We start from the raw sequence: 13,420 nt of genomic DNA, 5'->3' as shown, positions 1-13,420 counted from the left end.
CTAAAACAAAGGGATGGTTAAAAAATAAACCACATGAAGTATTTAAGGTTTCTTCCTACAGCTGTTGGTACAATTCCTGGTTCTGTCCATGAAAGATAGGTTTCAGACATCTGATAACATTTCTGATATTTTTATATGTGTCTTATGCCCCTGTTCATGGATAAAACTTTTTCTAAAAGGACTTAATAGTCTTTGATAACCAAAATGCTATCTTTATCACTTATATTGTTTTTCCTAGCCGAGGGATCTATTAGTCCATCAATAAACTTGTCTATAGAATAAGAAAAGTAAACAGGAAACTTGGCTGCACTGGGATTTGACAACCTGATACACTGAACCAAGCCCTGGGGACCGCCTTCTCTCCCACTAGGTTACCATGAGGTGCCTGATAATTCACAGGATTTCAACAGAAAGAATCACTAAGAATCACATGATCGATACCAACATGGTAGGTTAATGAGGTTACACAGGGATTCTAAACCCAAGAAAGGTTTAGGGCTCCTTCTTTCACGCTGTAACCAAAGACCTCTGTGATTTCTTTTCTTTTAGCCCAATTTCATGGATTTCTCTGGTCAGAGTGATCAAATCGGTATCTCCAGGTTTGGATTTTAAACCATTCATGTTGGTCATTACTTGTACCTCATCACCTTTTCATCCCTCCAGTTCTTCTTTGCTCGGGAGGTACCAGCATGGAGGTGACCAGCTACCTAGAGGTACCTCGAGAATCTGGGTGGCCCTCAAATTACTGAGAGAGGTTTCAGTGTCACCATCTACCACTCTATTTCTGCCTATGAGCCAAAAAATACACAACACTAAACCAGAGATGCATATTTTGCATTTTTCTTTATTCCCATTTAATCCAGCCCGTTGTCTACACAAGGGGCTGAATTTGTCTTGAGATATCCCTATGGGTCTTCCTGGGTCACATCAGCAATTCTCTAACACCTTCAAAAGTGGCCTGGGGAAAAACTTCTTTTCTTTTTTTGAGGTTGTGCTCCACCAGCAAGACTAAGACTCTGGAGCTATGGGATTTCAGAGAAAACTAGCCAGAGAGTGTAGGTGTGGTGGCAGTTTTCTTTTCCTTCCTAGCAACTTCCCCAGCCTAAGAAAACTGTAGAAGAGTTATTTCAGCAAGAGAGACTTACAGATTGTCTGTGAGATCACATGGAGTTAGAAAGCATGGCCTACCTGCTATACCTAGGTGGGGTGTTAAAAGAATACAGTAGCCTAAGTGTTGATTTCTCAATTATAAACTCTATATTTCCTAACAAAACAAATGTACAGCTACCTGGCACAACGCATTCCATGCTGTTTTACATCAATAACCCCTACACTTCCTTCCTAAAGGCATCTCATCGCCAAATGCAAGCAGACTGCTTAATGCAGGACTAATTAGTATATCCCCTTCCAGTCTGCGGGCCCTCCATTGTAATTCCTTCCTAGCTCATTTTTTTCCACAACTGAGCATCAATCAAAGTAAGTACCCTGCCTGCCTAGGCAACACAAGATGTCCTCCGTGCATTTGTCATCTGCCACACAAACAAAGGGGGGATTTAATTGTTGATTTGGGTATGCAGCTATTGCACACAGCAAAGAACGCTGCAAGGGAAGGAAGAAGGGAAGGTTTAATGTTTGCAGGGTGGGCCGGATGCAGAGAGATCGCTCAGGAGACTTTTTTCTCTTTTCTGATCGCAGCCATTCTTCAGGGCTGGGACTTTAGGGATTTAGCTGCAACCTGGTCATTGGTTGGACATTTTCCCAAAGCAAATGAGCTGTTCCACTTTGTCAATATGAATATGAAAATTCCCATGAAAGAAAACACACGTAATAGTGAGCACATCCGACTTTCTTCAGCAGCCAAGTTGGCGGACGTCATGTGCTTGTCCATTAACTGAAAAGACTGTCACATGGGGGCAAGATAAAGCCAGGGTTTTATGCAGGTGTGAATTAGTATTATTTTTTCTCCTTTTGCCAGGCAGGGGAAAGAAAGACAAGTACTGATTTTGGCTTTCCAAGCCCACAGGCAGGCAAGCACAGAGAAAAGAAGCCATCAAGAAGGCCTCACTCCAGCCAGGGGCCCTGCTCCACTTCTGCACGGCGACGTCTATGGAGCCATGGCTTCAGCATCCCTGGCTGTCTGAGTCAGAATCTACATTCAACAAGATAGCCAGCAGACTCACATTAAAGCTTGAAAAGTTCTGACCTTTCTAATACAGCAGAACCTCCGTAGTTGACCACCTCCCTTTGCTGACCTCCTCCGGAAGTTGGCCTAATTTTCATAGATTGGACACGCACCACATGTACATATCAGTACGACAGGCCTAGTTCCTTATGCTGACCACCTCTGTATGTTGACCAGTTTATTACAGTCCCTGGGGTGGTCAACTTACAGAGGTTCTAGTGTATTTAGAAGGCACTATTTCACATGGCGTAAACAGTAAACACAAGTACAAACTTTTTTGGTATTTCCATTTCTTCTCACATCAGATGAATTCTAAGAATAATAGTAAAAAGTGAGTAAAGAATTGGCTCTAAGGGCCTCCCAATCAGTGTTCGTATGAACTGAACAAGTGATTTCTTGATAAAGAAGTTTTAAATAACGATGGGAAAAGTTAACTTGGTATAAATAGTAGTCATGTTTCACCCCACAGGCAAAAGGAGATCTCTGGTTTCTTTCCCTAAAGTTAATATTTTCTTATTATTGTCTTTGATTGCATGTGTGACTATGAGCAATAATAGATGCCCTATTCAAGTTCATCTAACATTTGTGAGTACATACTGTATACAAAGCTTAGTTTCAAAATCACTAAGATATTGTCTCTACCTTTGAAGCGCTCACATACCAATGGAGAAAGCAGCATGGAATAGCGGACGAGTTGGCATAATATGAGGAGTGGTGAGATGCATAAACAGAATACATAAACCTCAGAGGTGAGAGCAACCAAGGAAAGGATGGAGAAGCAGCCCTGGAGGAGGCAGATTTTCCCTGGACCTTGAAAGAAGATGGCAAGAAGCCAAGATGGCAGGAGTGATGGGCAGTGCCAAGGGCACGGCAAGCTTAGAAAAGCATGGGAGGGCAGTGCCCGTAGCTCAGTCGGCAGAGTGCCAGCCACATACACCGAGGGTGGCGGGTTCAAACCCGGCCCCAGCCAGCTAAAACAACAATGACAACTGCAACAAACAAAATTAGCCGGGCGTTGTGGCGGGTGCCTATAATCCCAGCTACTTGGGAGGCTGAGGCAAGAGAATTGCTTAAGCCCAACAGTTTGCAGTTGCTGTGCGCTGTGACGCCATGGCACTCTATCTAGGGTGACAACTTGAAACTCTGTCTCAAAAAAAAGAACATGGGAGAAACACAGAATCCAACTACATGATGTTTTCTCTCTCCCTAGAGAGTAAGCCAGAACTCTGATTTGATTGATAAACTCTAATACAATTCTCACATGGATTCTTGGGTTTTTCCCTATTACTGTTTCAATTAGTAGCAGTTTTCATGATAGTTTAAAAAGAAAAAAGAAAAGAAACCTTATACTTGACAAAAAAGAACCCATTGTTCTTATAAGGCATGATCAGAAGGGGGGGAGCCATATTTCTACATCATCCATTTTAAGCTAAATAAAATCCATCTCATTACTTCTATTACAGCATCTTACTCTTACTCTTGTGTAAATTATTTTTTTAAATGCTTTTGTTAAAACATTTTATTTAATTACACCCTGAAGATCTCAAAGAAATTCAGACTTCTTGTTTCACACAGAAGACTGGCATAGGGTTTAGTTCACATATCTGTCTAGCATACAGTAGTTTCTCTATGAATTTAGGGTTAACTAAAGATCGGGTTATTTGAACCTCTTTCTGAACCTCTTCCTGAACTCTCAAATCCTCTTTGGCTCCTTAGAATTTTCAGTGGGACATACCAGCTATAATGTATCCAGTTACAGGTAACAGAAAAACCCAGTAAAAATGACTTAAACTTCCCCTAATTGTCTTAACTTTCTCTTCAAGGTGAAGACACTTGGGCAACCTATCAAGATAGCACTGCCAGTTGTCATTTCCACAGAGGACAGTGTCCAAATTTAGGAAGGGCCAGTTGCTGTTTTTCATTCATTTTTGAGAGCCGAGAAAACATTGCCGGAAGCTCCCGTAGTAGTGAGAGGGCCCCTTGCATTTCCTAGTCCAGTGTTTCCTTAGATGCCCAAGCCTAAACCACAGGCTGGCAAGGGGATGGAATTACTATTTCCAGTGTAAACAATCACGGTTTATTCCCCTAGGACTTGGGAGAACATCATCAAACATAAAACCCCAAATTAGAGTCCCGTTATCCAGAAACAGTGATGACTACGCAGGAGAATGTGATGTCTTCATACCAAAGCACCTGAATTTCGAAAACTCCACATAGCAACTGAACAAATGGAATTTGTCTGGGCTGTTTTTAATATTCCTGATTTTACAAAACACTAGTTTTTTTGTTTGTTTGTTTTTTTGTTTTTTGTTTTTTTTGAGACAGAGTCTCACTGTATCGCCCTGGGTAGAGTGCCGTGACGTCACAGCTCACAGCAACCTCAAACTCTTGGGCTTAAGTGATTCTCTTGCCTCAGCCTCCCAAACAGTGGGGACTAAAGGCACCAGCCACAACACCAGGCTATTTTTTGTTGCACTTATCGTTGTTTAGCTGGGTTCAAACCCGCCACCATGGGTGTATGTGGCTGGCACCATAACCATTGTGCTATGGGTGCCAAGTCCAAAACACTAGTTTTTGTATGCCTGTGCCTCCCCACTGATATATTTCCTTCTAGAGATGCCTAAAGGACTTAAAATGACTACATTCAGAAACAGAGGGTGTACCAGAGTCAAAAAACAAATCTACATGTAAGGCCCACTTCATCCCTTTTGTTTATTGTTTGTTTGTTTTGGTTCTACCCACATCCTAACCAGACTAACTGCTTTAATACCTTATTACTCTCAATGGTTAAAAGGAGGTAAAAAATTCACGCAGCTAAGTCAGGTTCCTTGTGCTTTCACAGACCTACGTACCACTTTCCACACAGTTTATCACTGGTTTGGTTTGGTTTGGTTTGACAGAGTCTCACTCTGTCACTCTGGGTAGACTGCCATGGCATCTTCACAGCTCACAGCAACCTCAAACTCTTGGGCTTGAGCAATTCTCTTGCTTCAGCCTCCCAAGTAGCTGGGACTACAGGTATATGCCACAATGCCCAGCTAGTTTGTCTATTTTTAGTAGAGATGGGGGTCTCAGGGACTCCTGAGCTCAAGCAATCTGCCTGCCTTGGCCTCCCAGAGGGTTAGGATTACAGGCATAAGCCATCACACAGGCATACTCTGGCCCACTTATTGCCATTTTAAGTTTATTAGTGAAAATGATAGTTATGCTTCTCTGTAACATTCAAAGGCAAGCAGAGGTAAATTCCAATTTCCATAAGGAAAAAAAAACACCTTTTTCAGCCACCTCCCACAGTTGAGACTTGCCCTTGAGTTTCATTGTCCAGTATTTTTTCATATTCCAAACCTAACCAGTCATGGCTATGGGAATGAACGCAGAGATCAGGACTAATAGAGACTAGCCCATGACAAATTTTGCATACTGTGATATCCTTTCATGCCTGGCACAGAATAGGCACTCAAAAATTATCTGTGGAATGACCGAATCAATCCCTCTGTTCCAAGCCATAAGTCTTTTTTAATTCCATGTTGAAGAGCCCTCATTCTCCTTTACATAGCAAATCTGTCGACCTCCAAAGAAAACAGAAGGTGTGAGGGTTAAACATGACTCCGTCCTTAACCATTTTAGGTTGAGAAGGGCAGGAATGAGTGTCGTACGGAGACTCCCTGGTTGGACTGAAAACAGCTTGAAAAAAATCTGCAATCTCAAATGTCCGTCAGGCCAACAATTACTTTGATCCTTCTTGTCCTAGAACAAGATACTATCAGGGTTTAAAAGCCTTGGTCTCCAATTCAGTAAATTATCACCAAGAACAGGGAAATTTATTTTTGAAACTTAACAAATTGACATGTTCTTAATCAATGAAAAGTTTTCTGCATGATTCAATATTAAGAGTTAATAAAAATCTATCAATCGGCAGTGGTATAGGGAAAAAACTCTTCTGAGGCTGTAAATCACACAGATAGCAATTCAAGCAGGGCCTGAGGTGTCCACGGATGATGCATAGTCACTTACAGAACATCCCCAGGTCTTCTGCCCTCAAGCTCTAGTCACCCGCATGAATTACCAAATATCATTCAACTTCACCAAATATCGCTCAGCACATAGATTTACCAAAAAAAAACTAAAAGCCAATTTGTGAACACCCACTATTTAAGACATCTAGCTCACTAATTGCAAAATCTATAGGAAAGTCTGCACTGCATCAAAGCCTCTGTTGATCCTATAAGCAGTTCTAAGTGGAAAACTGTCTCTTTTGTGAGTAAATAAAGCGCTTAATGCAGTTTCTGGCTATAATGCTGTTTTTCCGGTGGGTTTTGAAAATGACCTTCCTGTAAGCATCAAGGACTCTTAACTTTTTAGATTAAAAAAAGAAAAAACTCATTCTTGTTTTAAGTCTATGTCAGGTTTATTCCTGCTAGCCTACAATTTTCAAAAGCCAAGGAAAAAGTAATCCAGAATTAAAAAAAAAAAAAAATCCTGTTTCCAGAATGAAGTTCCCTGTCAGCCTGCCTTGGGCTGTAGGTGGAGAAGCAGAGATTAAAGAGTCAGGATTCTTTTTCATGTTTCGTCTGCCAGTTTTGTGAATGTAGAAAGAGAACCAGTGGTTACAGCCAAGCACCCAACTGTGGCATTAAGTAGAAAGTGTGATTCTAGCACACCCCCGTTACTTACACAGACACACACTCCACGGTAGTGAATTCAAAAATAATTTTTGAGTATCTGGCAGAAGGCACCGCTCTCTGTTCTCCACGGCCATGGTGAAGGTACGTCAAGGAGGGGGTGAATGGCGCTGCAGATGCCTGCTTATATCGCCATGACGATAATGAAGCTCTTTGTTCAGCTGTGTGAATGTCAAGTGTGGAAGCTCCGATGAGCTCACCATTTCCTATTTATTCTATACTTACCTGAATACACCAAGTATTGCAGCTTTTTAATGCACATGCAAACCACTAAAATGTCCTTTTGTGAGACACTTTGCTAAAAGGCCGCTTTTGAGACGTGTTCTTCATCCTCTCTTCAAACTGGATTAGACGCTTCCTTCTTTATACAACACAACCGACTCACTATTTAGAATCCTTGGCTTTGATTTTATAGACCAGCCCAACAGGAAGAGACCATGTTCTCTATTTTCCTCCATATTTCTGAAAGCAAATTTGTCCTGGTTTGTTTTGATTTACGAACAGAACTATGTTCCTGCCGCAGACACTGGCTTCCTTTGTGCCCTTTCAGTTATCAGGCTGTGTCTGCGGACGAAGTTTTCCCAAGGAAAACTGAAATCTCTCTGTTGGTAGCTGTGTGCGGGCCCAGGGATGTGTTGCCTCAGCAAAAATGTTCATCAGATTTGAGAGGAGAGTAATTATTCTTTGTGTTCTATATGCCAACCAGTAAGCTCAAACCAAGAGACCAGATGACATTTTAAAAAATATATTCAATAACACTTAGCATCTAGTAGGGGTGGGGTGGGGGAAAAGTGTGCAAAAGATCTCATCTTCTAAGATATAAGCACACTGCAATTTTTTTTTTTTTGTAATTACACTATATTTGCAGCTCCCTTCACAGTTAAGGGTGAGTGGTGTTTTGACTCTTAACAGCCAAAGAAAACCATTAGGATAGTTTTCTAATTGTCAGATGAATGGGGCTATAACAGTTCAACCTGAAGGATTCAAACGTCTCTCTGTTCATCTCTGTAGTATTCGTCCCACAAGTGGGAGGTCACCTGTCTTCTGCAAAGCACCGTCTGTAACTCTAAGGCACTTCTGTCTTGGGGGGGTGGAGTGGTGCTAACAACATCTTCTTGGTTTTCCTTAGAGCAGTAATACCCAAAAGAAATTGTTTACACCTTAGCCTTCTGAGTAATGAGGAATGTGTTCTTGTGTGGTAACAGAGGCCTTTACAATCATGTCTGGGACAATTCAAGATTCTAAATGAACCTGTAAGACTTACTTCAAGTTTGCCTTGTAAAAATCTAAGAAGAGGCCATTTAAAAGATTTGAGATCCTTGAATAAAAACCCAAAAATGTTGGACAGCAGAAAATAAACTTCAGGATAAATCGAAGAAAAATATGCCAGTATAGACATTAGAAGTGCTCAGACCATATCACGTGGATGTGACAGTAAAATATAATCTACATAGAGAGTGCCCAAAATATATATATATTTTTTTTAAGAAAGGAGAAAACTATTAAAGTTATAATAATATATACTGATAACATTTGTTATATTGTATATTGTATCTTGTCTCTCTTATAATTTCACAAGTCAAACGTGACTTGAGTATTACAATTTTACTGCAGTTTTTTTTTCCCTTTCTTAAAATGTGTATACATTTCTGGCAGCCTCTATATTTCCTCTTTCTCTACTTCCTTCTTTTATAGGTTTTATACATGGTCTTGATAAGTGTCTTTCTCTTTCTTCAAGGGACAATTAACTATTTTTCTAAGGACTTCCATATCAAGTAACTTACATTGTGTTTATTTTTGTTTTTCCCCCACAAACGGGGATTTTATGGAAAAAACTGACACAAATATTTTCTCTTAAAAAATAAAAACAACAGCCCCTGGATTAAAGAGAATCAAAAAACTTTTTGTGTGTGTTTTTCAAGTTGTCTAATTTATTACACGCTAAAAATCTCTCTCAACCTGACACCAAGGTGGCTTTTCTTCTTGAGCTGATTAAGACCACATGAGCTCAAGAGAAGCTGTCAGCTCCTGCCTCTGGCGCAGCTGGAATGATCCAGCTGATTTGCCAATATGATTTTTTTTTTTTCAAGAAAGAATCTTTATCCCAAAACCATGAATTTATATTCTGAAAGCTCAAGAAAAAAATATTCCTCATTCATTTTAAAAGAAGCAAAATTCCATTATGATGCCTTTTGTGGGGCCTCCTAAAACCGAAGCAACTTGGGCAATATTTTGGTCAACACTTGATCCTTTAGAGCAGCGGTTGTGACCCACAGGAACTGTATGCAAGGGCCGCGGCACTAGGAAGGTTGAGAACCACTGCTTTAAAGGGACTCACTCACTCCATGCCTTTTCTTTAGTTACCTTCACTCCCAATGGTGCATGGAGCTTTCATCCAGAAATACACTAATCCCCAGCCGAGAGGCATGATCTGAGACCATGCTAGAATCATTACCCTTTAAGAAATCTGTCAGACTGAACCCAGGACAAACCATAGATTAGGTCAAACTTGTCTTCTTTAGCTGACCACCATGGGCTCCCAAACCTGGGCTGTAGTATTGCCCACAGTAAGTTAGGGGCAAGCAAGTGGACTCTGCAAGGATTCCCTGGGCAGTTTCCTTCCTCTGCAGCCCCCTCACAGCTACGTCCTCACATCAAAACTCACCTGCCCTGCCTCTTATACATTCGGGTCTCCTCTCTTTGCTATATGGCACCTGGCCTGGGTGATGAAAAGAGCTGTATTATTGTATTCAAGGGCCTAATAAATTAGTACTATATTTATCTTCTTAGGAGACACAGATACATTTAAACAGACCCAGGGTCATCCAGCCTTAACTCAAAACGAGGACCCCATATGAGTTCCTTAGCAAAGACACCTTTCAGCACACGCCTGGAGACCACCAGGGACGCACATGTTTTACCAGATATCTATTTCAGAATTGGGATTTTGTTTGTTTCTAAGTTAGAGAAAGGGAATGAGGTGATCTTTATATTGATTCTGCAAACTGTAATTTGATTTTATAATTCCATTATCCTTTAGCCTCTTTCTATAGTTTATACACCAGGGATATATATTTTTTTTATTTTGCCTGCTTTGGGTCAAATTCCAAACCAGAATCCCCAGCCAGGCTGGACTGATCTGGCCTCTCCTCTCCATGTTTTCTTCACACCATTATAAAAAGAGACGTGTTCATTTCCTCGCCATTGTTACAAATATGAGATCGGGTTGGAATTATTCTTTATGCTAGATACAAAGCAGAGAGAATTACACCGTCAACCACTGATTAGAGTGCTATAAAGTTTTCTCTGTGAAAATAGTGGGCAGAATTACATAACCTAGCATTTCTTCACTAATAAATAGTTAACCAGGTTGAGAGGATCTGAATAAAGCACATCTCGCTGCACGCAACAATGGTTTGACAGAAGAGCTGTGTGGCAGAGTCAGTATTTTACTGCTTTCAGCCTCCCCACGCCGTTTTGTAGCCTGGGAAGCCATGCGTGCAGGATGGCAGAACTTACAATTGCCTACAAAGGGACAGTACAATGCCACCTGTGGAGCCTCGCCACCAGCAGAAGACGACAGTTCCGGGCCTTAGAAATGCCCCGCACTGCTGAATAGTTTGAGAATGGAACTTGCCACCATTTGAAACACTCGTCACAGCCAGGCTCTTTCAAGCAACAGTGAAGACATGATTGCTAAATTTTGCAACCTTCCAGTTAGCGTACTGCAAGAAAAAAGGGGCAATGAAAGAAAAGCTTCCAAGTCTGAATGTTTATGGGTGCAATAGGTGGAGGGGTGCCGTCTGAACACTCGCAGAGCCAGGAAGAGTGGTGCAGAAGAATCTCGGCGAGATTCTCGCTTGAAAAAAGCCTCAATAGCCTTATATGCTGCTCTTTCCCAAAGTGACTTCTCTGTACCCATCCGCTCCCCCCCCAAAAAATCAAAATATACTTCATGAAACTATTGTATATGAAGCACTTATTAGCCGTAATTAAATGGACAATATGAATTTACTACGTCTTTAGGACTCTGGCTTGTTCTGGTTTAGAGCAAGATGATTAATGCAAATACATATTACTTGAGATAACCATTTAGCAGCTAATTTAGCCAAATTTATTACAGCAGTTAGAGGTTTTTCATTTTAGCAGACGGAGACAAGGACATGCCAAAAGTGGGCGCCGTAGACGAGTGCACACTGCCCTCTAGTGGCCAGCGCGCCGGTGCGCTGCTGGGGGGCGCCGAGTTGCTGCGATCCGTAGCCCAGTAGTAACAGAGGGTTTTGCACGTTTCCGGCATCCTTTTAAACCATTCCCATCCATAGCACTTTATTTCAGGGGCTGATTTACCGCACTTTCCCCTTTTACTAGCTCAGGAGTACCCAGATACAAATCAAGTCAATTTCAACTTGGCAAGATTTTGGTTAAAGTATCATTTTTAACATCTGCATTTGAAAGCTCTCTTTCAGGGGGTATTTAATGGCACCGTTTCACATTACTGATTGTTTTTACTTGTTCCTTCATTTTGGGCCATATTTCAGAGTCTGCGTGGAGCTGTCACTCTATCTGGCTCTAGCCAAGTCAGTTCTGTGCCTCCCTTAGGCCAGTGTTTTTCTCTGACTCGACTGGGGAATTTATTTTGTTCCAGCATTCAGCAAAGTCTTACCAGAATCTCCACGGACTGACCAATGTAAATTTAGTTCACCAGGGGATTATAAATTCTGTTAGACAAGATCAAAAGGGATACATGTGTAAGGACTCTGGTTGATGTTACACAGACTGAAGAAAAAGGATCAAAGACAGAGGGGTGAAGCATATTTGGAAACATTCAAATATCCAGAATCTCAAAGAAGTCTACCTTCAAGCTATGAATAAATCACATACAAATTTGCCATCTGACGTCAAACCCATTGACAATATCCACACTGCATTAGGTGTTCTGTGAGCCAAAAAGATTTGTAGTCCTTTTATTCTTCCCTTCACACAGTGGCTGCCCAAAACGGAATAAAGTCTTGCTACAAATGCCCATAACCCTGGCTACTGAGCTGCCGCTCCACTGAATTGTTGGTTTCATTTGTCCTACTAATGGCCTTCTACATTAAGCACTCAGAGGCACACCCCGGCTTGGTGCAGGACCTCCCATTTCTAGGCTTGAAGTTTTTCAGAGGTGAAAATCTTTTTGATCCCAGTCTTAATACAATGCCTTCTGTTTTGTTTTCTCTCCAGTGCTGAATAAGGGTCAGTGTGTGACGAAGTACTATCGTTGGATGCAGAAGAATGGAGGGTATATTTGGATACAGTCTAGTGCCACCATAGCTATTAACGCCAAGAATGCAAATGAAAAGAACATCATCTGGGTGAATTATCTCCTTAGGTATATCCTCTCATTCTTTTTTATTTCTGTCTCTGTTGTGAAATATGCAAGCCTATGGTTAATAGATGACGTGTTGTAAGTATTATCTTTTGCCAGTATCTATTGTGAAACTTCATGGAAATTCTGTTCTTATTTCCAACAAGCTTCAAAGAAATACAAGAAGATCAAACTGTGGGAAAGAACTTGCGGGGAAGATTTGCAAAAATTTCAATAATTCTTGGTGTGTCAACATTTGAGCAGATTTGCAGAAATGGATTTGGATTCCCCACACATTCTCAGGCTGGAAAAAGAATACAGACTTTAGCCTACAGCTGATGTGCCCAAAAACACACATGCACTCATACACCCCAATTCTTATGAAAATTAAAGGGGAATGGGAGAAAATTAACAGGGTACATTACATTCCTTTTATATTTCTTCCCTTTGATACCCTCAGCATATTACATAGGTTTTAATTCCCTTGATGTTATAGTTTTGGTAAACAAAGTGAGCTGCTTTGCCAAAATCAAGACAGTCTTCTTTGGCCTACTGCTCTGCAAGCTCAGGCGAGTGTTTCTGCTAGCTCTTAAAATGTGTCCTTAGGGCGGCACCTGTGGCTCAGTGGTAGGGCACCAGCCCCATATACTGAGGGCGGCAGGTTTGAACCCAGCCCCAGCCAGCTAAAATAGCAGTGACAACTACAACAAAAAACAGCCAGACATTGTGGCGGGCACCTGTAGCCCCAGCTACTTGGGAGGCTGAGGCAAGAGAATCACTTAAGCCCAAGAGTTGGAGGTAGCTGTGAGCTGTGACGCCATGGCACTCAGAATGAGGCTCTGTCTCAAAAAAAAAAAAAAGTGTCCTCAAATTTATATTCACAGTGAGTCCAAACTCAACTGCTTCCTAAATATTATAAGACACCATCTCTGTCCTTCCTTATCTGCTTTTTTGCCTTTGGATTCCAACTAGCAGAAAAATAACCAATATCAACAGACGGGGTGGTGTGAGTCTGGGGGCAAATCTTCGGGGAGGTTCTCCACCAATCCTGTCATGAAGCTCTCACTGTACTTAGCCTGTCTCTCCCCATTACATTCCAGTCTTTGGCTTCTCATGGCCTAATGCCACCAAGCTAAGCCCACATGTGGTTTGAATAGCAAAACTTCCGATAGGTCTTATGAATGGAAGTTGGTGCACTTTGGCTGATAA

At 41.4% G+C, this 13,420-nt stretch overlaps 1 protein-coding gene across 9 annotated transcripts in view; it reads left to right on the top strand.

Annotated features, from left to right (window-relative positions):
* Positions 1–13,420, top strand: part of NPAS3 (neuronal PAS domain protein 3) — a 907,184-nt gene that overhangs the window by 885,094 nt on the left and 8,670 nt on the right. For all 9 annotated transcript variants that reach the window (XM_053594995.1, XM_053594994.1, XM_053594992.1 and 6 more), the window contains one exon: positions 12,088–12,235. In XM_053594995.1, the coding sequence (XP_053450970.1) occupies positions 12,088–12,235 (148 nt within the window). The remainder of the gene's footprint in view (positions 1–12,087; positions 12,236–13,420) is intronic.

Source organism: Nycticebus coucang, chromosome 6, assembly GCF_027406575.1.
Source record: "Nycticebus coucang isolate mNycCou1 chromosome 6, mNycCou1.pri, whole genome shotgun sequence".
Taxonomy (NCBI): domain Eukaryota; kingdom Metazoa; phylum Chordata; class Mammalia; order Primates; family Lorisidae; genus Nycticebus; species Nycticebus coucang.
The sequence above is the reverse complement of the archived record's forward strand: the minus strand, read 5'-3'. Positions and strand labels throughout refer to the sequence as shown.